We start from the raw sequence: 24,056 nt of genomic DNA, 5'->3' as shown, positions 1-24,056 counted from the left end.
ACGCAAGTCAAGTTGATCTTATTCAACGTCTGAGGCACATGGCTGCGGTTGGTATTCGAGTTACCTTGTGCCTCTGTTTCAAAACGAGTCCTAGTGCAAAACCTGTCGTAAGAAATGAGTTTGATTTGCGTGAAAATAAACCTGTAGGTGTAACACATTTTCATATGAATGGTTTCGCACGGAGACTCGATTTGACACAGGCAAACCAATTTGGAAATGGCTTGTCCGCTTCTCTAAGGAGTGCGGAGCGCGTCCCTTGACGGGAGTTGAACGTTTTATCCCTGGCATTATTTTCTGTGATTTATCCTCCTAATAATTGCGTTTTACCCGTCATTTGTTTATACAGACAAAGTAAGTTTCGAGGGGCTACGAAAACACTCGGCTCCTTATTCTCCTAAGGCCCCAGTTATATGGTCTCGGGTACCCGAGACAACCCTCCCCCTGAGGCAACTTTATCGAGTGTTTACATGTGAAAACGTTGTCACTGTTGTCCGAGTCAAACGGTTGACCCCGCATGGTTATTCATAACCCTGGTTGAATAATCAAATGTGCAAATATCTCTCTTTCTTTGAGGTTGCCGAGAATTGTCTCGGTTAGGGGAGCCAAGGTCTTTATATGAAGAAAAGTTGTCTCGTCTGCCAGGGTTACCCTAGCGGCCGAGGCGAGGCAACTCGCCCACCCGAGTTGTCTCGCCCCCCGAGACGGGTTCGCGATCCTCTTGTAAACGGCTAGTCTCCTTCGTAGCCGTTATTAGGGTCGTCACGCGTTGCGTTGCGTGACGACGCTAATAACGGCTGCGAAGGAGACTAGTAAACGGCTGGTTGAATTTTGCAAAGAAAGTTACCTCAGCTAGGGTAACTTGGGGGCAGGGTTGTGTCAGGTAACCGAGACCATATAAATGAGTCTAAGCCCCTCCCCGCTGTCAACCTCGTTCCCAGGGTCCACTCTCTTCCTCCCTCGAGAAAGTAAGAGAGAAGACCCTGGGAACGAGGTTGCCCCGCTGTATGTTAGCTGGGAAAGCGGAAGTGGATACCGAAATTCTCGGAGTGCTAACGTCAACAAATTGTGAATTCACAACAAAATGGCTTGCGAAAACGCAAATGATTGTGACTACAGATTAGTCGATGATGAAACGGGTCTAAAGGATGCTATCTGTGAGCTCAAACGGAAAATAGAGGAACGGAACACCCTTTTAGCTGTCGATTGTGAGGGGGCTTCCCTTAGCAGGAAGGGAGCGCTTACCATCATCATAGTAGCAACTGAGGAGGAAGTCTACATATTCGATGTGCTGAAATTAGGACAAGTCGTATTCAGCAGTGGACTTGGCGAAATCCTTGCAGACAAATCTCGTGAGAAGTTGACTTTTGATTGCCGACAAGATTCCGACGCGCTTTGGCATCAGTTTGAGGTCAAACTAAGCGGAGTCTTGGATCTTCAGCTGCTTGAAGTCATCTATCGGCGTGAAAACCGCACAGCCGATTCCACAGTTGATGCTCCGCGGTGTTGCACCACGAACAAACGTGGTGGTCGTCGCAACCGCCGCAGCCAGAGAACAGATGAAGTGGAGAAGATATATGGTTTTGGTCGTTGCATCGAGTTGTACCTCCAGGATGAAAAGTTAGTCAAAATAAACGACAAGGGAAAGGAGCTGTTAAAGGAAGACGTTGAAGTGTGGACAAAGAGACCCCTGACGGATGATCTTATCCAGTACTGTATTGTGGATACAGTGGCGATGTTCAGGTTGTACAGCGAGATGAAGGATGTCAATGGTGGAGAACAGGCTCGTCTGCGAGTTGCATCCGAGAAGTATGTTGATCTGTATCGAGGCAAAACACAACGGTCTTTCGACAACTATGAATTGAACGCGTATCTACCTCTTGACATAATTCCTGATAAAGGAACTCTAGATTTTCCTGCCGCTAACACTGAATGTACGCGCTGCCATCGGCGATTTCCACGAAAAGAATTCAGTGCAACACAGCTGAGAAAAAGAGAACAGAAATGCAGGGTGTGTAAGGAGATAAAGCGCCAGGAGGATGTACACCAGCTCAGAGAAGACCAGTGGAAACAACGCCAGGCTGGCCGCGAAGAATATTTCCATTTGGATGACTTAACTTTAGATTTCCACAGTTCAGATTAATGTGGTAAAATCTCATGTAGGCTACGTGCCAACACAAAATCCTATCAATATGGCATGGAAACTAATTCCAAAGGACTTTGATACTTCAGTAAAGAAGGACTACAGCGAGACAAACATAAGTTTACATGTAACTTAAAGGCATGTCAATCGTACGTTTTTGCCACTTTTTACCACAATGGTAAAATAAGTGTTACCGTCGAGAAAAAGTGTTGATAGGTAAGAGAAACGTAAGTGGGCTATGTCTTTTCCTGGTAATCAGTAGCCTAACTTATGCAAGCTTATTACATCTATTATGACTCATTGCTGTCACCGAAGTCCGTTCAAGCAAGCAGTCCAAACCCTGCGAGGACTTCTTTACAGGAAATGGCAATATTATTTTACAGGTGTGTTGATCAGCCCATAAACAGATACATGTTCTATCAAATATTTTCGCTCGCACGCGATTGGTCTAAACACGTCACATGACCAAATATTGCCCAACTAAAACACTGCACGCGTTGCAAAAAATATTTGAAGAACAATAAACACATTAGCCTGCATTTGGGGCAAAAATATGCCAGGATAATTGTCCTTGCACATTATCTGTTCCTTGAAGCTCAAAGTTTTGCTCATGCTACGCTCTCGGAAAACTGTTCGCTTCTTGGAACAGATAATGTCCGCAGACAAATATCCTAGCATATTTTTGCGCCAAATGGAGGCTGTTGTTTATATAATTGAAGAGCTGAAGAAATTCAATATTTAGCTCTCAGGGTTAGCGTTCAGCTGAAATATGAGGCCCGCTTACTCAAGATAAATTTAGCTCTGAATGACAATATAGTTTCCCCGTGGGAGGCCCTCTTTAATTAATGGCACTATGTAGTTAAACAGAGTGCAAACCACATTATCAAACAACAAATTGATAGCAGTTTATGACTGTATTTGGGTGGTACTGGTGATTCCTTCAACTGTACAAGAACTTCTTAAAATATCAGTTACGTTTTTTAGTGGTACCACGATTTGCAATGTGTTGATGTATACTAACAACGTCACCATGCTATGTTATACCTAACAAACAGATTTTGTGGGCTGACCAGGTTGGTGAAATACATCTTGTGACGGGGGAAAAATGACTGGGTTTTGAAAACATTTCTATATACAATAATAATTGTTCGTTTACAAAATAGGTCTGTACAAGTTTTAAAATCAAAACAGCTAAAAAAGGCAGCTAATAAAATAGTTACTTGATTATAATTGTGAGAGAAGCTGTATATTTTTTGTCAACCTGGTCTCCCCTGTAGCTAATGAACCATTGTTAACCTACAATGATGCAAAAGTATAGTTCTGTATTTTCTCTTGTTCCTTTATAGCTGCTTGTAATATTTCCTTGCAAGCTTTAGATATAAACCAATATGTATTATACATAATAATTATTATGAGGGTCCTGTGAGGGGGGGGGGGGGGGGGTGAAAATCCCATTTCCCAACCTTTCTTTTACCCAAATCCCGGTCCCATTTTGTTAGTGATTCTCAGTCCCAGTGACCCAAATCCCAATTTCCTAGTTAAAAAAGTAAGCAACTTTACCTCTTCAGGCCCCTCTATAATATAATACCACATACTGAGAATACATTCTTTCCATTAACTAAGTTAATGTCACACAAGAGTAACTTTGTAGAGATTGTTAAGGTACAGAAATAAATCAAAATAAAAGATGGTATGACAAATGGTAAAACATGAGACTTGCTAATGACCCTTGACATGACCCTTACTCCAAGGCTGAGAAATTAGGATATTTAAGTGCAGTCTTCACTAGCGATGCAAGCATAAGCATAAGCATGCTTAAAAGACGCTTATGCGCTGGTAAGGACAGCCACGACATAAACATAAGCATAAGAATATTAAAACCTTGCGTTCTTGTTACGCTCATGTTTTGGTCACTAATGTGTCCAGTGGGAACAAGTTGGCATAAGCATAAGCAAAAGACTTTCAGCCAATCAGCGAACACTTTATGCTTATGCTAACCAGGTCCTCACTAAACATAACAGTTACATAAACATAAGCATAAGAAGAATGCTTATATGCCTATGCTTATGTCACGGCTGTCCCCACTAGTGTATAAGTTTCTTATGTTTACACTTATGCTTGCGTTGCAAGTGAGGACTGGGCTTTAGGCTCTGAAACAGAAAGAAACACACCAAAAACAAGACTTTGTGACTCGGCACAAAGGCAAGTAAAATTTCCAGATCAGATCAAAAGTTTCCAAGACCCATGATTTTATCTTACCATTTGCCACCTCTAAATACTATAAACAAACAAAAAAATTTGATGTGGGAACACAAGGCAAAAGTTTAATAATTTATATACCTACTTTATCATTTTCTAAACAACAGATATATTAATTTAACATTTTTTTAATATTATGAAACAGAATATGGAAAAAATTGTGGGAAGTTGCATTTCAATTGTTTCTCCAGAAAGGAGCATGTGTATAACCATGCATACAAGCTAATGCATGCTTTTTCATTACATTGGTAATCACACTTCACTTTTATCCAATTTGAGATAACACCATAACAGAAGGATATGCCTATCTCTTACTGTCAGAGTTGACCAACCTGTGGTTTTGTCCACAAAGTGCCATGTTGGGGTGACTGTTTTCAGAGTAGCACTATTTTGTGGATAGTAGTTGCCACTCAGCTGCGCTCTATAAGAAATCCATGAATCTGATTGGTTCTCTCATCATTCTCTGTTCGCTGATGGACAAAATTGTGTCTGCACTGCTCTCGAAACTGAAACTTATTCCTCACTTTGGGCTTAAAATACAAGTAATTGTAGGTTTCGTGCTGTAATCCTTTAGAGTGTGTACTAAAGTAATTAGACTAATTTGACATCTGTTTTGTGTTGGCATTCTAATACACAGTTGCGGTGGTACAACGACTTGTTTAGGTCGGAATTGACTCACTGAGAATTGAATGTTCCTGGCAGAATAGTTGCTAAATGACTTAATATACATGTATTCTGATGGTGAAAAGCTCACGTAATGATAGGATTACTTGGAGTGCTATCTACGATTGATATTGACAGTTGGAAATCCTGGATTAATGACAAAAATGTCAATTCTTGCCATCTTTACTGTACAACATGTAAAGCTAATAAATGTTACAGTTCTGTTTTGTACACATTTCCATCTGAATGGTCTATAGTGGTTTTTGGTTCATACTCATTGTTCTCCAGGCTCTGTAGTGATGACCGTCTTGAAATTGTAGCTACAGAGGACTCCTCTGAGAAAATACCCTCATCTATCTTCCATAATCTTTGGTCTGGAGGTAACTTAAGTGGAGAATGCTAGAAAAAAAAAAAAAAAAAATACAATTGGATAATACATCATTATAATTGACACATAGAATCTGCAAGAAATAAAAACTTAATCACTTTCAATAAGAACAAAAATCTTAGCTAGGGTTGCAAAATTGGAGTTACCAGTACTATGAGCAAAACAGGCATTCTGAGTGAGTGCAATATTCTTAAGAGACTTGTTACTCTTACCCTTTCAGCCAGCAGGTAGCAGCTGTTGACAACTCTTGCCACAATTTTTATTATGTTTTTTGTTAAATGCATCACTCCCCATACCTGCAAGAGAAAGATTTGTTTAAACCAGAAAAAATTTCACACAAATGTTCATTGAAACTGACAATTCCTAGTTTAATTGTTACAATGACTTAAGTGAAGAATTTGTATCCCAATCAAGCAACTGAATGAGATATTACAGAGCTTAATAGGCCAAACCAAAGAGAAGTTCCACCACAGTTGTCCCCAGCCTCTCTTTTCCTGCCTTCATATGCCCCTCCCACCCACCCCCCCACTGCCCTCAGCTCCTCTGTATTAGTTTCCTACTGTCTCTATGCTTGGTTGCAACATTACTTTTCGGGTAAAGTGAAGAAAAAAAAAATGATGCTAGGAGTTGGAAATCTTTTTTTCAATTTACTGATTTGACATCACTCACCTTTCTACAACAAGCTGATTGTCCAACTGCTAATGATCTGCTTGTAAACATGAGTTGATGACAATATGCTGGGATTTTGTCTACGCATCTTAACAGCTCTTTTTTCATGGGATTTTCTTCTGCCTGTCCAACAGAGCAAAAATACTGGTTCAAACGGATGGATAACTTAAAATTGAGAAAGGGATTAGATATATTTGTGTTAAAACAATAACTTTTTATTGAGTGTCACCTTTGAGGCATATTTTCTTGCAACTCTATACAGTGCGTTGCCTGCATCTGCAAAATTCTGCAACATGGTATTTTAATGGTGTTATTACAAGATGTCTGTGTTTAAAACATGTTAAATACACATTTTCACTGGCACTATTTATTCAAGAAATAGAACAGCTAAATGCATGTTATAAATTTGAAATATATTTCCTAACACGTTTTTATCATTTGTTTAGAACTATATTAAAATCTCAACAAAATCTAAATTTTTTAACACGTGCAAAGCCAGTTTTGTTTGGAAAAGTCCCACAACTTTATATTGAACTAATGACCCTATTAGGTCACAACACAATCGGCATCAAAAAATTGCATGATTAAAGGACCAACTGTCTTTGACTGTCCTAATTTTAATGTGTTTTTAGTCAATTACCAGGTTTCACCAAAGATCTCCAGAAGTTAAAATAAATAAGAATTCCTGTTATGTTTTACTCACTTGGGAAGCTTCAAATAAATCCTCTGTGGTTTGAAGAGATCCTTCTCCCCTGTGGGTTAAGATTATTTGACATGTAAAGAGATTAATGGCCTTAATAAACATTATAATAATTACTACAAAGACAGAGTATACATATCTCCCTAAGCTGAACAGTGTCAAGAAAAGCTCTTAAACATTACTGTTTGTTTGGAGAGGTTATGCCCAACTAAAGGTTGAGTCAAACTCGGCTAGACAAGCTATTCAGTTGTACCCACTATAGAGAGGTGTCCATTTGTAACACTGACACCTACTTTGGGGAAGTTCATAGTAAAACTAAAATAACACTGAAGGCAAAGAACTTAAAATAACGGGAGAGTAATTATTAAAAATTATTGAACACAGTGAAACAAATCACATACCGTGTAAAGAGATACATTTCACTGACCATCTCGGACATTTCTCTTGCTCTAATTACAATATCATTATCTGTGTCTTCAAAGTAATGGAGCTCAAGCTGTGAGGTCATCAGGTTCACATTTGTGATCAGCTTGCCAAGCTTTTCTTGTTCCTGTGTTTGATATTTGCAATCATGTATTACTAACTATTTTACTGTTCTTCATCAGGTACACAACATTACCAAATATCAAAGCCAGTTACATCCGGTGTTAATGGACAAAATTGTAATTCTTATATTGACAAGGGACATTGTATCATGTGACTTTCACAAAGTCCTCAACCATACTTAATAGATTGCTTTTCTATCCTTTCCAACAAAGAGCACAGAAAATAATATTCATTTCTTTATCACAAATAAATTTAACTGAAATATTTATCAATATTACCTAGTATCGTAGACATACTGTGTGTACAGGTTACTATATGTAGCTGAAAGACCCCTTTGCATGCATTGCAGCCTAATATTCTAGCCAATAACTGTGTGATAACATCCACAACCCCCACCTACCACCCCCAACCAAACATAAGCACACCTGCATACACACACAGCAAACATAACAAAATTATGTTCCACATTTTTCTGCCTTTTTTGACGCTTGATTCTGCAAGTTACCCTACCTGAGAATCAACTACTGCTTTTTCAGGTTTCTCATTGTCTTCTGAAGAAGCACAGCTACTTCGTCGACTTGAAGATTTTTGCTGTGATGTCAATAGCAGAGTATAAATTAACATAACAGTTAGAAATCTCAGGTCAAGCTCAAAGGGTGTTTGTTTGTTTCTTTCCTATCTTTAGTACAATATCTGAACCTTTTGTAATGCCATCTTTCAAGGACCGAATAGTGGTTTCCATTTGAACAGATTGACCAGTGGATTGGATATCTAAGGAACCTCTTGACATATTACACAAGATGACGTGAAAGAAATATTTACCTGTTTACTAATTTGCATACAAAAAACATTGTGGAGTCCGGCAGTGAGGGTTGCACATGACTGAGTTGCATGGTGAAGAATTTCTGGCCCATTACCCGCACGGGATTATGATGAAAAGTGAAAGTGACTAATTTCCATTCCCTTACTCAATCCCCTTTATAAAGGAAGTAGGATGAACTCTGGTTATAAATCCATGAAGCAACTGGTAATTTGCACTGTCAGCCCAGATGTTCTAGTTCTAGTAGGAGTTGCCTTCCTTCCCCTCTCTCTCCTACACACACAGCCATTCTGTCAGGTAACCCAACAGTTGAGTTTTACCTGCACCCACTAATACTTGCAGATGGAGAGAGGAACTGTGAATAAAGTGCCTTGCCCAAGAACAAAACTCAAAGTCACTGACCAGTACTTGAGCACAGGCCTCTTGATAAGGGACCCAACCTGGTAGTTTCTTGGCACAGAGAGCCTCCCACTCATTGTCTATGTGTGCTTGGATTTAACAAAAAGGTAATTACTTTCAAGTTAATTATTTTTCTATCAGGGATGAATACTACTGCAGTAAGGAAGGAATGACAAAAAACTTACCAAAATTTGGTCTACACGAGATTCACTTGGTTTCCTCTGTGCTTCTTCTTCTGGTACAATGCCTGAAGTGGACAGGTTACCTTCTTCATAAATGTTTTATAACAGGCATTGCAACTTCTAAAGTTTACTCTTTGTTAATAAATTCTGAATTCAATTTACTGATTACGAAACATTTGTTCAAGGTATGGTCTAAGAATTTGGTGATAGATTTTCAATAGTCTCTCATCTGCTTTCATTCTTATCACATGCTTTTGACCCTGCGGTGATGTTGTTAAGAAAATTGATCTTGATGACTCTTGCAAATATGCAGGTTACAAGTTCGATAACAGAAAATGAAGCTGCATGCATTGATTAAGTAATATCTGCATGTTAAGAAAATATCCTGTAAGCTTCCATTAATGTTCTTAGACCCTAAATTGATTGAACTTAAACACCTAAAACAGACCCAGATAAAACAACAGTTATACACCATGGCTTGAAACAAACTTTGAATACTGAAATTAAAAACTTATCAGTTTTTACAAACAAAACTGCATTCTGGGGATCAAATATTAAATGTCTTTTAACTGTATGCAAAAAGAAATATAAACAAATTCTGTTTTTAAATTCTGGCATTTATTTAGACAACTATTATTAATTACAATAGCACCTTTTACAAAGTTGATCTCTTAAAAATTATTGTAGGTCTATCTAGAAAATTATTCAATTAAAATAATATTATTCATATTAATATTAATAGGCAAAAACAAGAAGTTATTCCAATCAGGTAATACTAATTTTGTGTGGTGGTATCAAAAGAGAAGCAGAAATCTTCATATTAATATTGTAAAATTGTAGACTACAAAAGACACTAAAGAATAGTCGACTTGGATATTTTGTACAAAAATTATTGCAAATTACTGTACGTAGATCACGGAAACATTGATTGTCATTGCATTAATATCATTTACACATGTATACCTTTCACAGTACATAGTACCCAAGTTTTGTATTCACTAAACCATCTCAAAAATGACATCTTTCCCTCTTTTGTTACTCTTACAATACAAAATTAATTTTAATGACTACGGCTGAAGATACATAATTACCTAACGCCTTCATGTACATTAAAAACAATCTACTGTTATAGATTACTGTTATGATAAAAACTTTTATTTCCACTATTTGATTTGACCCACAGCACAAAATGGAGAAACAAAGATATTTTAGGGTTTTTAGAATGTAAGAAACCCTGAACAAGGCCATTGCAGTTATAAAATCACTGTCAGTGAATCCTTCCAGCCCAACCTTTAAAGGTATATGGTCATAGTTCAGTTATGATGCATCAATAATTCATGTAACATAGTTTTGGTTTAATTTGTTTGTCATTTAAAAATTCAGAGAAGATTGTAGTAAATGAAAATCAAACCACCCCAAGACACATTTCCTTTCTTTCCCATTCCTGCTTTAAAAAAAAGAAACAAAATAAGAGAAGAAAGGTTTTTTTTTAAGTTTTCGTCATTTTAAAATGCTGTAACATTTGTAGGTTTAAAAAATGTCCACATTTTGCCACTTTTCAGATAATTAAAAATAATTTCATTTCTTTGCACCTCAGGCAAGCAATAACAACAAAAGAAATGACGTCTTTTGTGAGAACCTTTTAAAGTTGTTAAACTTAATAATACAAACAGAAATATAGTGAATATATTATAAACTACAGTATTGAACAAAATATGTGTTTTCTTCTTTGCATTACAACAGACTTCCAGTGAATACCGAATTGCAACAAATGATGCCTAATAGTTAAGAAGCCACAGTTTGGGGCCACCCTTGTAACCAGCTGTCAAAGAGTTGCATAAACTGCATTGAAGGCACTCCTCTTATGGCGGCTCCCAGGACTCCCTGTAAACAAAACAACTTAATGATTACAAAGGATGACTTCACAAGGAGTGTATAATCATTAAAATAACTCAGCAACTTTTATTTTTGTTTGGTTTGTTTATAACTGGACAACTGACAATAACCAATCAAAATGTTTAAGGATTTCAAGGATTCAAATTCCTAGGTGCTTACTATTTGTTGCAACTGGTTGGGATGATTGCCATGTAATGGAAAGGGTTTTACCAAAGTCAGCAAACCAACTGCCAGATACAGGGCTTACTGTTTTATAATTCAGTTTTTGGTTACTGTTTACTCGTAATACTCTTTTAGAGAATGGAAACTGGAGAGATGAGCAAATGGTCTGGAAATTTTGAATGTTCCATTCTGAACATTTAAAGAGGAATACTAGAAATAGTTGCATCAATTTAACTTTCAAATGAAATTACTGGATTTTTTCACTGAATGTGAGCACCAAATTTTGACATAGCCACACAGATCATTTTTTAAACTGGGTTTTTTCCAACTCAAGAAATTTCATCATTTGGCACAAACATCTGTACTGATTTGATTGCTTTACAGTGACTTCTAACTGTATAGCAACTCAAATTATCCATCGCCCAGTTTCACATTTTCAATGTCAAAGCCAATCTTCCAGGTTGAATCTTGGATCTTAATTACACAAGAAAAGGGCTGAGTGTGTACCATAAGATGTTCCTTTACAGGACCCAGATTTTCTTCTGATCTTATCTAAAACCTCTTTATTACACATGTACAAAGAAATACATGTAGTCATGCACTGTGGGGCAAGTGCTCAGAGCTATGTGCAAGGATAAAGGTTGTGGCTAGAAGTTTAGGAACACATTCATTAATTTTGTTCAGTGGTTAGTTCAGTGAGACATACATTACGTTAAGGTTAAGAACGAAGAGGTGCTGAGAGGCTCTTATTGTTAATTTTTTGCAGTTTTAGTTTCATTACAAGGATACACACAATTTAAGGTTAATTTACATGTTTAACAAGGCTGGATCATCAAAGATGTTTAGATAGAACTTATAGGAGGTTAAGGTTATGTTGCACATTAAGATAGAAGGGCTATTTTAACAAAGAATGCATGATCACAAGTGCAGTATTACTGATAATAACTTTTAATCCAACTCTAATTCCTAATTTCTCAGTTTCCCAAATAAACAGAGACGTGCAACTGTATATATTTTGAAATTTGACAAGCCATATTGCGGACATGTCTCTGAGTTCTATCACATTTACTTTTGAAGACGGATTGTGTCTTTCATCAAAGAAGCTGCCATGTAAGTATTAGGAGTAAAAGTGTTCCCTTTTGAGGGAAGGGGGGAGGGGGGGGGGGGGGAAGGGTGTCTTCAACTACTTCTGCCAGCAAATCATACAGAGATGCCAACCAAAAATATCAAAATCCGGGAGATTGCCAATTGAGCCTTTTTTGACACCCAAAAAAGTTGTTTAAATTAGAAGAGCTCCACCAATTAAACGGCAAAAATTACTCAAATAACCCACCCTCGCCCCAAAAAAGGCAAAAAAATCGGCCAAAATATGTCTGAAAAATGTAATCAATATGTGCTTTCATATGTATCGTCTGGGAGATTTGGTCAGCTGTACAAGAGACACTCACAAATAATCCAGGAGGGTGGGCACAGATGATCATAAACGCCACTCTAAAAGATGTAGTTTGAAAGACGGAATTCTTTTACCGATTAGAAATTAGTACATAATAAAGAAAGACATGATAACTCACCGTAATTCCTTGTGCAAGCACCCACCTCTAGTAAGCGCCCTTCCTCTATGGCGCACCATCCTGGCCATAGAATGACCAAGAGGCCAAAAGTTTTTTTTTTTATTTCAAGGGTTATATTGAAATTTTTTTTTTACTAAGTGTAGACAAATATGGCCACCTTCACTCTGAAAGATAACTACACTGTAGCTTGCTATGACATCAGTCTGCCTAGAGGGGGCGCTTACTGAAGGATTTACAGTGACCTTGAAGAATCTCTTGGCTGTTGCTTGATGTTGTCGCAAAATGATGACTTCACTGGAAGATTATGTACAACTTGAGAATTGTTTTGTGTCATGGTCATGTTCATTCTTCATACAGAATGCATTCTCCAGGACTAAAAGTTCAAATTGACATCATTTCCAGATGTCGCATAAATTTTTCCAAGTGGTTTATGAGGATACAAAAGTAAAATGAAACACTAACTAGATGAACAGACCCAAGTTTCTTCAATGAGGATGACAACAGATCAGGCTTAAAGCAAACAATGTAATTTCTCTTCACAGAAACAGACAAGAATAATTAAAAGAAAATAATCAACTGGGGGATATTGTCTTAACGTAACATCAATTCTCAACATTGACATTACAAAAATGTGTGGTAATCAGTCAGGGAATAACATTTTTAGCTTGTAAATGCAACAATAAATCACATGAAAGTGCAGCTTTTAAATGACAATAATAATTTGTCTCATTATTAAGAAGATTAATTAACAACTAAACAATAATTATTGCAGTTATCCAAGAAACTTCAATTCTAAAGCTGTTTGTTGAGTTTATTTTGAACTAAGTTTTAAGTTTACATAGTATTGGTTTTAATTGTCTCTAAGGTGTCACTTTTATAGTAGTCTGTTCTCCTTATAGATGTTTCCAGGGTGTATCAAAAATGCTTGTTTAAGTGAATCTAAAAAATATTGCAAGACTGTTGACTTGTAAAGGCAAGGGCTAAATCAAAAGTTTAAACAAGGTTTACAAAATGTATTGAACATATTTCTGTCAAAGCAAAAGAAAACTTTTTAAATATCAAAAGAGTGTCAAAATTTAAAGGAGCTAATTTGATATCTTGAGCATATAAGTTTCTAATCCTTTTATTTCCTGTTCATAATCAATCTCAGTCTTCCGACCCAATCTTAACCTTTTTAGTTCATCATTAACTATTAGATGTTTTGCACACTTTAATAAACTATTCATTTTAGGTTTCCTTCAGTTTAAGGACAATTTTGTAAGTCACAAAACAATCAGTTAGCACACCATTCATGACTAACATCCTTTAAAAGTGTTTCCATATTTTAATAGCATCCAGTTCAGAAAATATGGAAGCTCATTGTGAACATTTCTGAGGGGGTGAAGGATCTCAAAAGCCAAAACTTTTAAAGGAAAGTACAAAGCCAAACTGGAGTTTCTGGAGGGGTAAATGGGGGCGAGGGTCAGGGGTGTTCAATCCAAACATCCTACCAGGGGGAGTGTATGGATTATTTCTGGAACAACACAATGTGTTTTGTCCATAATTTGGATGAGGAAAGTGGATTATGTCCTGTTTAAACATTCAGCAATACAGTAAAAAACCTGCGTGCAAGAACCTAGTGGATTAAGAACCTGCTGGCAGAAATTTGCCATTTTAATTCCCAAAAATATAAGAACTTGCTGAGCCAAGCAAGATCAAGCAAATGTAGCACCTACTTAGCCTAATGTGCCCATAACTACCCCAAAATAAGTCAAAATAACAACATATTTTGGCAGACTTCAAAAAATGTAGGTTCTTACAAGCTGGTTTTTACTGCACTTATGCAATGGTGTAAATTTGTATGTAATAATTTATTCTTAAGAACATGTTGTAGTATCTTGATTAGTTAGGTTCAACAGAGAATTATCTGAGTTTTTACTGTTGTGAGACTTTTAAATTGTTAGTTTAGCCTTTTTCAGACGGTGAATTACGATGGCAGTAAACACTTGTCGGAAAGATAAATTAAAATTGCTTTACAATAATTACCTCACTATTTACAAACTGTACTGATTTTACAATCCTGTTAAATATTCTACAAAATTTAAACTGTTTACAAACTTTTACTACAAAAGTTTAAAATCATTTATCATTTCAAAAATTAGTTATTTCCTATGTTTATATACATTTTACATGATTTCCAAATGCTGCGCTTCAAACTGAAGTTTCCATCCGAAAAGATCTCCCTGTTAATCAATGAAATACAAGAAATAAATTTACCGGTAAGAATATCATTACTTAATTTATTATGACTTAATAATCATTTTCATTATTGAAATACAAAATATTCAAGTTCTCATTCAAAAATGTTGACAATTCCAAATTGCCTTTTTTATCTTACCTTTTAATAGTGGTTGATATAAAAAAAAATAAAATAATAGACTACATTGTAAGGCTTATGTTTCAGTTACAATAAATTATTCCAGTTTTACTTTTCTTTAACTTTAAACAGCCAGTAGTTAGCTGCTGTCATTATAATCGATTATGGCTACAATTGAACAGACACTAATCAAAGAGAAGTTGTAAATGTGACGGCTATAAAAACATTGCTTTGTCGTTATCATATGTAAGCTGCTACTTCAACCATATTATTGTCAGTACTGTAGTTGAAAATGACGATCAAAAGTCCGCACTATATTTTCTACGTTTTCATCATTTGAACACCATAAAAATTGTACTTTAATTCAGAGCAGAGTCTTTCATTCCCTTTTAGCTTACAACTTCACAGACAGGCCTACAGTTGCTCGTTTTAATTACCAATGTGACTAATCTTTGTTTGGATGCAGTGTGCCGAAACACCAACAAAGAAAATAGTTTAAACCAAGCAGGTTGTCACAAAGCTTTGAAGATGGTGGCTGATTTTTCACTGTTTTTAAAAGAATCAGTAAAATCACTCAGCAGAGCAGCCTGCTGAGATAATAAATAAATGGCCATTTTTGCCGGCAGACTGGCTGCATTTGACAACCCTGACCAAGGGCTCTGTAGTTCATCTAGTGTGATCCTGTAAGCGAGAGAAGCCTTTAAAAGGACTGGATGGCACTAGATGAACTACTGAAAAACATTAATTAATTTAATAAGTTTTTTCCTTTTAATTTACAGGTAAGTTTTTTAAACCAATCAAAGTAAAACAGATCTATTAAATAACTTTAACATTCTTGAGTAAAAAAATTTGATTTATTTCTTCTATAGTTGTAAGTAGCCCTGTTCAAGCTAGGTCATTAAAGACTGTTTTTCAATCAGGGTTCTTGTTTCAAAGGGTTAAGAAAGCATTATGATACACAAGGACTCCTTCAGGTAAGATTTCCTGAAGGAATGGCAATCAGATTTATATGTGAGGTTAGATTCTGCCTTCATGTTGCAATGATGTTGATCAGAGGGGTTGGAATTATGCCATAAGTCCAAAAACAAAACCCAGAATCTCTATAATTCACCAAAAAATAACCAAGAATACATCAAGAATACATTCTCTGGCACACTCACTTTTACTTGGGTCTCCCCCAGCAGTGATAAGTCTCAGGACCTTTCCAAGCTCTTCTACCTGGGCTTCCCAAACATCAACAAACACTTCCATATTCTCTTGTGCAATCTTGCTAACAGGATGAGCTGCCAACGTTCTAGCAGCATGTATTACCTACCAAGAGAAGGGTAACGTTTACAGGGCTTCCATAGTTTCTTTTTGCAAGAAAGTTGAAGATTTCTACAGCATAAACTCACTTAGGGTACTATGTCTTTTCCCAAATAGGTTGTTATTACCTAATTATAATAATATGTATTAGCAATTATAACATTTATAGTAAATAATAATTATTATAATTTATTGTAGATGCCATAATTACTAAGTTTTAGTTAGCATCATAGGTAAGTAATGTTTGCAGATGGCTATGTGACTGTAGCTCTGTTCTCTCTCTATCCACTGCCCAAAAGTGATTATTAACTTTATCTAATAAGTGAACCAAAACCACTAACCTGTGGACAAAGTGTGTTGATATTTTCTTCAACTTTTTCTGCTGTGATAGCAACTGGCTTATTGGATGCCATGTTTCTTGTTACTCTTGACACCTGGGAACAAATAAAAGAATAATCACCCATTCAGTTTTCAGTTACAACGTTCTAAACACAATTCATTACAATAGGAAAAATAAATGCTCTGACTAACAAAAAGAGCAGCACAATTTATTATTTACTGTTCACATGGAACTTAATGTAACTACTACACATATTTCAAAACTAAGAGACGTGGATTCGAAGTAGAAGAGTGATCACCTTCAGGGCTGTCAATAAGGGCTGTAACACTTGTTACGACTGAGTTACGGTGAGTATGGTTGATGAGCCCTTGATGTTACGGGAGAGCTTGCCTGCCGTTCATACAATTCACCCAGAAAGTAAGAAGTTGGTTACGGGTGTGAATCAAAACTTAATGACAGCCCTGACCTTAGTAAGGTCTCTGACTTGGAGAGATGACTTGAGTGTCTGGCTTGGGAAAGGATGTGCCTTTAGAAAGGTATATTTGCCTTGAAAAGGAAATTGCCCCAGAGAGACAGTCTCCTTATAAAGAGAGATATCAATGGTCATTAATACCAGTAACAAGAGGCTAGTGATCACTTACTTCTTGTAGCCGCTTTGCATCTTGGGTGAAAACGTTTGCTAAACTCTCAAGCTGACCTGAACTGCCAGAGGCTGCTGCATTTCTCAAAGCAGGTAAAGATTTTTTGTGGCCTAAATGTGAAAATGTCTCAAATACTTGATCTGTTGCTACTTGGTGGACCTGTTTGAACAAAAAAAAAAGCGATTCCAGATTTGATTATGAAGCCACTTAATAAAGCCATCCCTTAACCCTTTTGCCATAGGAGAACACTGACATGATCGTGACGTCATTGTTTGGTTCAAATCTGACCAATTTTGATGAATTTTTTGCACTGATCTTGTAGATCTACTGATTGAAACATAAAATTGTGACACACCCCATACATGGTATACATGTAGTTCACCAACCTTGAAAGTTTTGGAACTTTTTTCTGGAAAAACAATGTAGTTTCTAATGTATTTGTTATTAACCTGTTCATACAGAGCTTTAAAAATGAGCCTTAGTTTAGGGGTATACCTAATATATATGAAGGTTTTGACTTTTTGGACTTCTTAGTTCCCCCCTTTCAAACCATTAACAATTACTGTTAAAGCTATCACTTCCTTAGTGGTTGTTGATGCAATTTTTTGGAATACACAGATCGATAGCTTTTTAATTAAACTGGAAAAAAAGCCCTGGCCGGCAATTTAAGTGTTAAATTTATCAAATGCCCCCAAACTGTTGCCAAACACACTAGAAGCGTGCAGGCACCCATCTTGAAAGAAGAATCCCCTGTCTAAAGAGTAATAAGAGAAACCATGTACCTCATGTCTGAGATCTTTTGAGGTTTTGCAAATCCTCTGCACAGCCATATCTAAAGTGTCAATACTGGTTGCATCTTCTTTCTGGAACAGAAAACATCTCATACGTCACCAATATTTTAGAGGGCAATGCTTGCACCTTAATGAATGGGTGACATACAAGTAGCTGGATGAGACAAGAAGATTGTGGCAACTGTTAGTAATATTTTGAAGATCACCAGTGGTTCCATTACAAGGACATCTTACTAGCCCTTACAAATACTCTGGACTCGCGAAACTTCTGTCACATTTCAAAGGGTTAGTAAACATGCATTTAACCTATTAGGAAACAGTGCCAGAAAAACTCTTGAAGGATCATTAGTAGTGAAACAACTTGCTTTGCTAATCATTCCACTTTCCCTAATAATTAAACAATTTTTGACATCAATTTTTTAAAATACATTCTATACATAACAAATACTGTTACACGTCTCTAATGTGGGCATATCAAGTCCAGGGCTTAATTCTGTTTTCTCTATGAGCAAGTTAACTGTCTGTAATGACAGAGGTGTCCATACTGCGCAAGTGACTGCAAGGACAGGTTCAACAGTGTCTGTGTGGACCACTGAAAAATACGGTTGATTTGTCAAATGTACTCAGAACAACCTCTCAGACTGAGGAGTTGAGAAAATAGAGAACTGCCATTACCTCATTGTTTTTGTGCTTTTCTAAAATGTCTTTCATAATGTCCTGAGCATTTTCACACAGAGCAACTATTTTTTCTCTTTTTTCTTTCCTTGTATGAGGAGAGGCGATCACAGATTGTACATCATCCAGGATCTTGGCAAAAGCCTTTTGAAATTTAATCTTGGATTCACTGTCATCAGGAGAGCTTTGCTTATATGCCTCTAAAGTGGTCTGTGAAAAACAATGGGAGATACAAATGAAAGTTTAAAGTCTAGTTTGATCCAAAAGGGAGCTTAAATATTAAATTTTAACTTAAAAAATCATTATCCTATTATGCATAGGCGTCAATGGTGATTTTCTGCCCTCACTTTTGTGAGGCAGACTTGGATTTGATTGCAATTTTGATTTTTCATACCACTGGAATTAAAGCGGCTTTGTTTCTCAAGGGAAATTTTTCCCATAGTATTGTTTACAGTGTATTTTTACCTTGCAAACAGAGCTCAGCATTGATAGCCAAGTTGTAGCTTTATTCTGCAGGCATAGTGCATCACTAACTCACTCACTCAATCCTCTTTGTTCCTTATGGAACAAAGGTTGTCCACTAGTGCCCACCACCTGACCCTATTTTGAGCAGTGCACTTCGCTTCCTGCCATGTGAGCTGTCTCCTCCAACTCTGCCATTGGGGCATAGTGCATAAAGTCTGTTGTTTTTACCTGTAGAAGAGTTGGATTAAAAACACTTACTTCAAATTCTGCAAGATCCATGGCCAAGGAGCCTTTTTCTGCCATCTCCTCTTTGTGGTCATCTTGCACTACTGACGTTATTGTTGCCATAGCTTCTCTCATTTTCTTGAAAACACCTTCTCTGTTGCCCTTGGCAGATCTAGAATCTGGGTGCCTCAGGCAAGTCTGTAACAAGAAATTAACCATTACAAAAGTAGCGAGGAGACCGAGGGAAGCAGCATGCAAAATGACCTTGAGGCAAATGTTTCCTCATCCTGTTGTCAGCTTGTCTTAAACAAGATCTTTCATGTTACAATCTTACATTTACCTTCGAAGTTGTCAATAGCATCATTGTGGACTTTTCCAAGATTGACCTTGCTGCCCCCATTTCAGCTTTTAAAATATCATCTTTTAAATCCTGGTAGTTCAGAAACAAGTACAAAATAGAACATGAGGAAACCTGTTCTAATAAATCAATGACATCAAGGGGAGTTTCGAAAAGTTTTTGCGCAAAATTTGCCGTAGATCTTGTGCACTATCTTGAAAATAGTAGGCTGAATTCGATACATTAAAATTTTTACTTGGCTCCAGGACTTAAGGGAATAAAACAAAAGAAAACACAGAGAGATTGAGGGATGAATAATCAAATAAATGTCTTTTGTTTTATTCCTCTAAGTCTCAGAACCAAGTTAGAATTTTAATATATTGAAATTGGACTACTTACCCACTGGATCCAGAAAAGATTTACTATCAAATTTGCAAAACCGCGAACACCAAAGATATGTCTGGAAAGTTTATTGTGTTATAACCAATAGGCCCTTTGCACGATCCGGTCACATGGTACAAAATCACACCTGCTGGTGAGCAAGTTGCACAGTGGGACTTCCAAAACAATGCCACTCATACCAATCCACCTGGACCTGCATTTGTTTTGGAAGTCCCACTGTGGAACTTGCTCACCAGCATGTGTGATTTTGTACCATGTGACCGGATCGTGCAAAGGGCCTGTCACAAGCTAAATCTTCAGACCACAGAACTACCTCTCCCTCCGTCCTTCCCTGGATAGAATGTGTTACGAAAAATTGTCTAAGTCAAATTCTAGAACAATCTAGAACCGGAAGTCATTCAGCCGTTACCGACTTGTATAAGAACATTCCAGAACATTCTGTTCCTTATGTCATTACTCAGATTAGAAACTGTCTCAGACTACTTAATTTAGTTCCAAATAGAAGTTTCTAGAACTTTAAGCCTCATGTATATTAGAGTGAGAGGTTCTTCTGTAAGGGAGATTGATTCAAATTTGAAGAAGCTTAGTGCTGTAAATTCGCGGAGTTACCTTACGGAAATAAATTAGTTTGTTGCTGTTACCAGCGATCCTGAGTTCTGTCTGGAAACAACCCTGCTCTTCAACGATACTCGTAACAGAATGTTAGTCTATTGCAGGGTACCCCCAGTATACACTTGTATACACTTGGGTGGTTAGAGGTGCTGTGAGAGTAAATTGTTTTGCCTAAGAACGCAACACAATAACCCTGGCCAGGACGTTAATCCAGATTGCTAATATTTGCAGAGTCCAGTGCACAATAAGTCCACTGCCCCTTTCACAAAGGCTCTAAGGAGGAGATGTCTAAATGTGTTGACCAACGTGTGTAGCACTTACATTTTGTCTATCCCCTGACAAGTGTGCTAGTTCTACCATATCTGATCCAAACTGGCTAAATGCCTGAACAAAGTCTGTGAATGTGTTCACACCTTCAAGCTCCTTCAGTCTATCATCCACCTGAGATTTTGCAGGAAATAAACATACACATATAAACAATCCATAAGCTCACTACAAATTAATATAATTTAAAATAAATAAAATTTCTAATAAGAGACAATTTAGGAAAACATTTAAGAATGAATATCAATGCTAAAAAAGATGTAATGTTTCAACAACCATCATCATAAAATATTGTTTGTTCCACTCAAATATAAATTTTGTATCTTTGCCCTGCATGACATAATATCCTTTAAGTATAGATTCATTCACATTTTCACACTTACAATGTAAGTCTTATACTGAGTATATATATCATCTGTCAACTTCATAATTTACATAACTTTGATAATAATGACATGCAGTTGTTGAAATGTGATGTCTATTTTAGTGTTGATATTCATTCATTAATAAATTATTGAATCAATTAATTAATATTGATTATCTCTATTCTTATCAATCATGCCTGCTTGTCAAGCAAGGAATAAACAAAAATGAGACTCACTGAGAGTTCAATGGAGTTGGAACGCTTATTGACAAACATTCCAATAAGAATGGCCAAATAAAGATGGCAGTGCACAAGACTTTACAAAAATTATACCGGACACCAACAAAAATGCTTATTGATTTGTGCAAACGTTTTGCAAGTTTGCGTTCAATCAGAGTTGCTGAGAACTGATGAGAACCTATCAGAGTGTGCAAGAATTTCAGGCCAAACAAAAGCATGATTTTGAGGTTTTGACTACTTAGTACTGTCATTCTGTTTGGCCAAGGCTCTTGTATGGGGCCTGAAGGGGTAAAATGTTAACTTGGATTTGCCAATTTTTTCAGTGGAAAACTGGTGCTGGGAATCACAATGAGAAAAAATTGAAATAGGTCTGGGATTTGCGCAAAAAAGGCTGGGAAATGGAATGGGAATTACATCCCCCTTTCAGGTATTAAGGAGAAATTAGAAACTGATCAGTATTATGTATGCCAGCATCTTTTACACTGGGAATCCCCCTCAACTTTTTATTTCAGTTTGGGCAAAGCTTTTGTTTCTTCTCTCTACCTCAGTGAAAAACCAGCCATCTAAAGGCTCATTTACACAATTAATACGGAGGATTTTTTGTAAGCTTAGAAAAAATTGTGACTTATTCACAGATCACCTGCAAGTTTTTACAAATATACAACAAAAACATTGAACTCAACCTGAATTGATACCCATATAACACAACACTGTCATGAACAACAGGACTGGATAAACAAGGTGGACGTAAGTCGTAAACAAGACTCACACAAGACAATGAAGAGTGTGTGAATTACAGTGCTCTGAGATTTACATCAACACAAAGCGACCATTTTGTAAGGTCAATCAAAAATCTCGAAACGCTAAAACGTGAACCACATATTTGTGACCTCTGCAATTGACAGCTCTTGGAAATTTCCAAAATAATCTCGTTAGTTCTGAGTTACAAGTTGAAGAGGGGGCTATTTTACAATCGGATAAAAGTAAACAAACTTGGGATTTTTCAATGGCTATTCTTCACATACATGTTTGCAAACAGTTGCGTAATGCCGGGATTTCAAAGGGCAACGATATGCTTCTCAATTTGGTCGTAAGATGTTTTGGAATTGGCGCAATTTCACTGTAATCCAATAATAACATATTCGACAAAAAGTCGAGGTTTGAGTTGTTACAACTGTAAGTAGTATTCTCCAGAGAGGCCGAAGAAATGTTTATAGGTGTGAAATTGAGAATCATTTAATGGTGTTGTAATCAAACCTTTCACAATCGATCTTTGAATACTTTCCGAACCGCCAAACGTTCCAATCATTTATGCAAACGCATACCAAACGCCTTTTTCACGGACATTTTAAGTCACTAACGGTATTACTTATTTACAGGCTTTACTACTCTTCCACTTTCTTCTCCACTTAGAAAAAAACGGACTTAATTCAATTTATGTGACCTTTGCGGCGAAAAGTTCTACAATCAAATGAAATGCAGGTAATCAAATTGTTAAAATCATTCAAAAGAAATAAGCTCTAGGTAATGAATCGAAGAACATAATTTGCGGTTGCGAGATTCTTGAGAGATGGGAATTAAACTACCACGTCACGTCAATAGATTTATTAGTAACAATTCCTATCTAATAAAAGAAGTCAACTATTCTTCGGTGAGATTTTCTAGTTTGCACACTTGTGAAAGAAGAACTAAGGAACAGAATAAACAACTTCGCACAAATAATCCCCAAGTTAATCACCGTGGCCTTCCCGTCACAACCAAGACAACTCCCAAAAACCTGGCTATTCAAACACAAACATAACACACTCTTTACCTTTTTAACTGCTGTTAGAAGTCTCTTCACAACAATGGAATCCGCAATAATCAAAACCCGAGTCACAGCCGATAACAGTGATCGTGCAGCTCGGACCATTCCGCTTTTATCGGTCGAGTTCGGAACGCCATCATCAAAAGAATCTCCAGTAGAACTTGTAAGATTAAAAATTGTTTGTCCTGACTTTTTTGCTTCTTCACAAGCTTCGCGCATTTCATCTGCAACGTCTTCATTTTCCAGTGCAATCTGTTCGCCGACACTCACAAAGCGTTCGACAGCATATGCTACAACTTTTCCAATTTCTTGAATTGCTTTCAGAGCCCTTTCGGAGCGGCGTCCTTGCTCTTTGTGGTTAACAAGCGTGGTTATCTGCAAATTTAAGAGATAACCAAAACATCGTCAATCACAATTCGGACAAGAAAGTCACAGGAATTTCTCCACGCTAAAATCAGGAAAAGCTAGTGGACCGATCAAACACAAGTAGGGTTTTTCTCTTGCAAAGAGGATATATTCCCGCTAAACACTGTCTCGCAGTCGTTATGGGTCACAAAGCGACAAAATAATTACCTGTGTTACAAGCGGTACCAGCGTTTGTTCGACAGATTTGCTTCTAATTTCTAGGTTTTTAGAATCCCACTTGGCCATGTTCCTGGGAATTAAGCGCTGCTAGAAGCCTGAAAAGGCTCGTTACACTTTTGAACCAACTCAACTCGCCGCCATATCCACTTCCGATCGCGGTGATCAACATGGGTTTTCGCAATATAAGGACGT

At 36.9% G+C, this 24,056-nt stretch overlaps 2 protein-coding genes across 2 annotated transcripts; one reads left to right on the top strand and one right to left on the bottom strand.

Moving 5' to 3' along the window:
- The first annotated feature begins 123 nt into the window (after positions 1 to 123).
- Positions 124 to 3,848, top strand: LOC110067353 (piRNA biogenesis protein EXD1-like). The gene has a single exon (XM_089296666.1). The coding sequence runs from the start codon at positions 1,082 to 1,084 to the stop codon at positions 2,138 to 2,140; it is 1,059 nt and encodes a 352-aa protein (XP_089152792.1). The 5' UTR covers positions 124 to 1,081; the 3' UTR covers positions 2,141 to 3,848.
- LOC110067324 (alpha-catulin-like) lies at positions 3,040 to 24,056 on the bottom strand. Its single transcript, XM_089296664.1, has 18 exons — positions 23,853 to 24,056; positions 23,286 to 23,654; positions 20,866 to 20,985; positions 19,534 to 19,623; positions 19,227 to 19,391; positions 18,504 to 18,713; positions 17,820 to 17,900; positions 17,038 to 17,196; positions 16,398 to 16,490; positions 15,912 to 16,062; positions 8,770 to 8,831; positions 7,876 to 7,956; positions 7,221 to 7,369; positions 6,823 to 6,871; positions 6,349 to 6,405; positions 6,120 to 6,242; positions 5,663 to 5,746; positions 3,040 to 5,461 (listed from the first exon to the last, which is right to left on the bottom strand). The coding sequence occupies exons 1-18, from the start codon at positions 23,928 to 23,930 to the stop codon at positions 5,276 to 5,278; spliced, it is 2,307 nt and encodes a 768-aa protein (XP_089152790.1). The 5' UTR covers positions 23,931 to 24,056; the 3' UTR covers positions 3,040 to 5,275.

Source organism: Orbicella faveolata, unplaced genomic scaffold, assembly GCF_042242905.1.
Source record: "Orbicella faveolata isolate gen_17 unplaced genomic scaffold, um_ofav_v1 contig_27, whole genome shotgun sequence".
Taxonomy (NCBI): domain Eukaryota; kingdom Metazoa; phylum Cnidaria; class Anthozoa; order Scleractinia; family Merulinidae; genus Orbicella; species Orbicella faveolata.
This window is presented reverse-complemented; position numbering and strand designations above follow the sequence as displayed.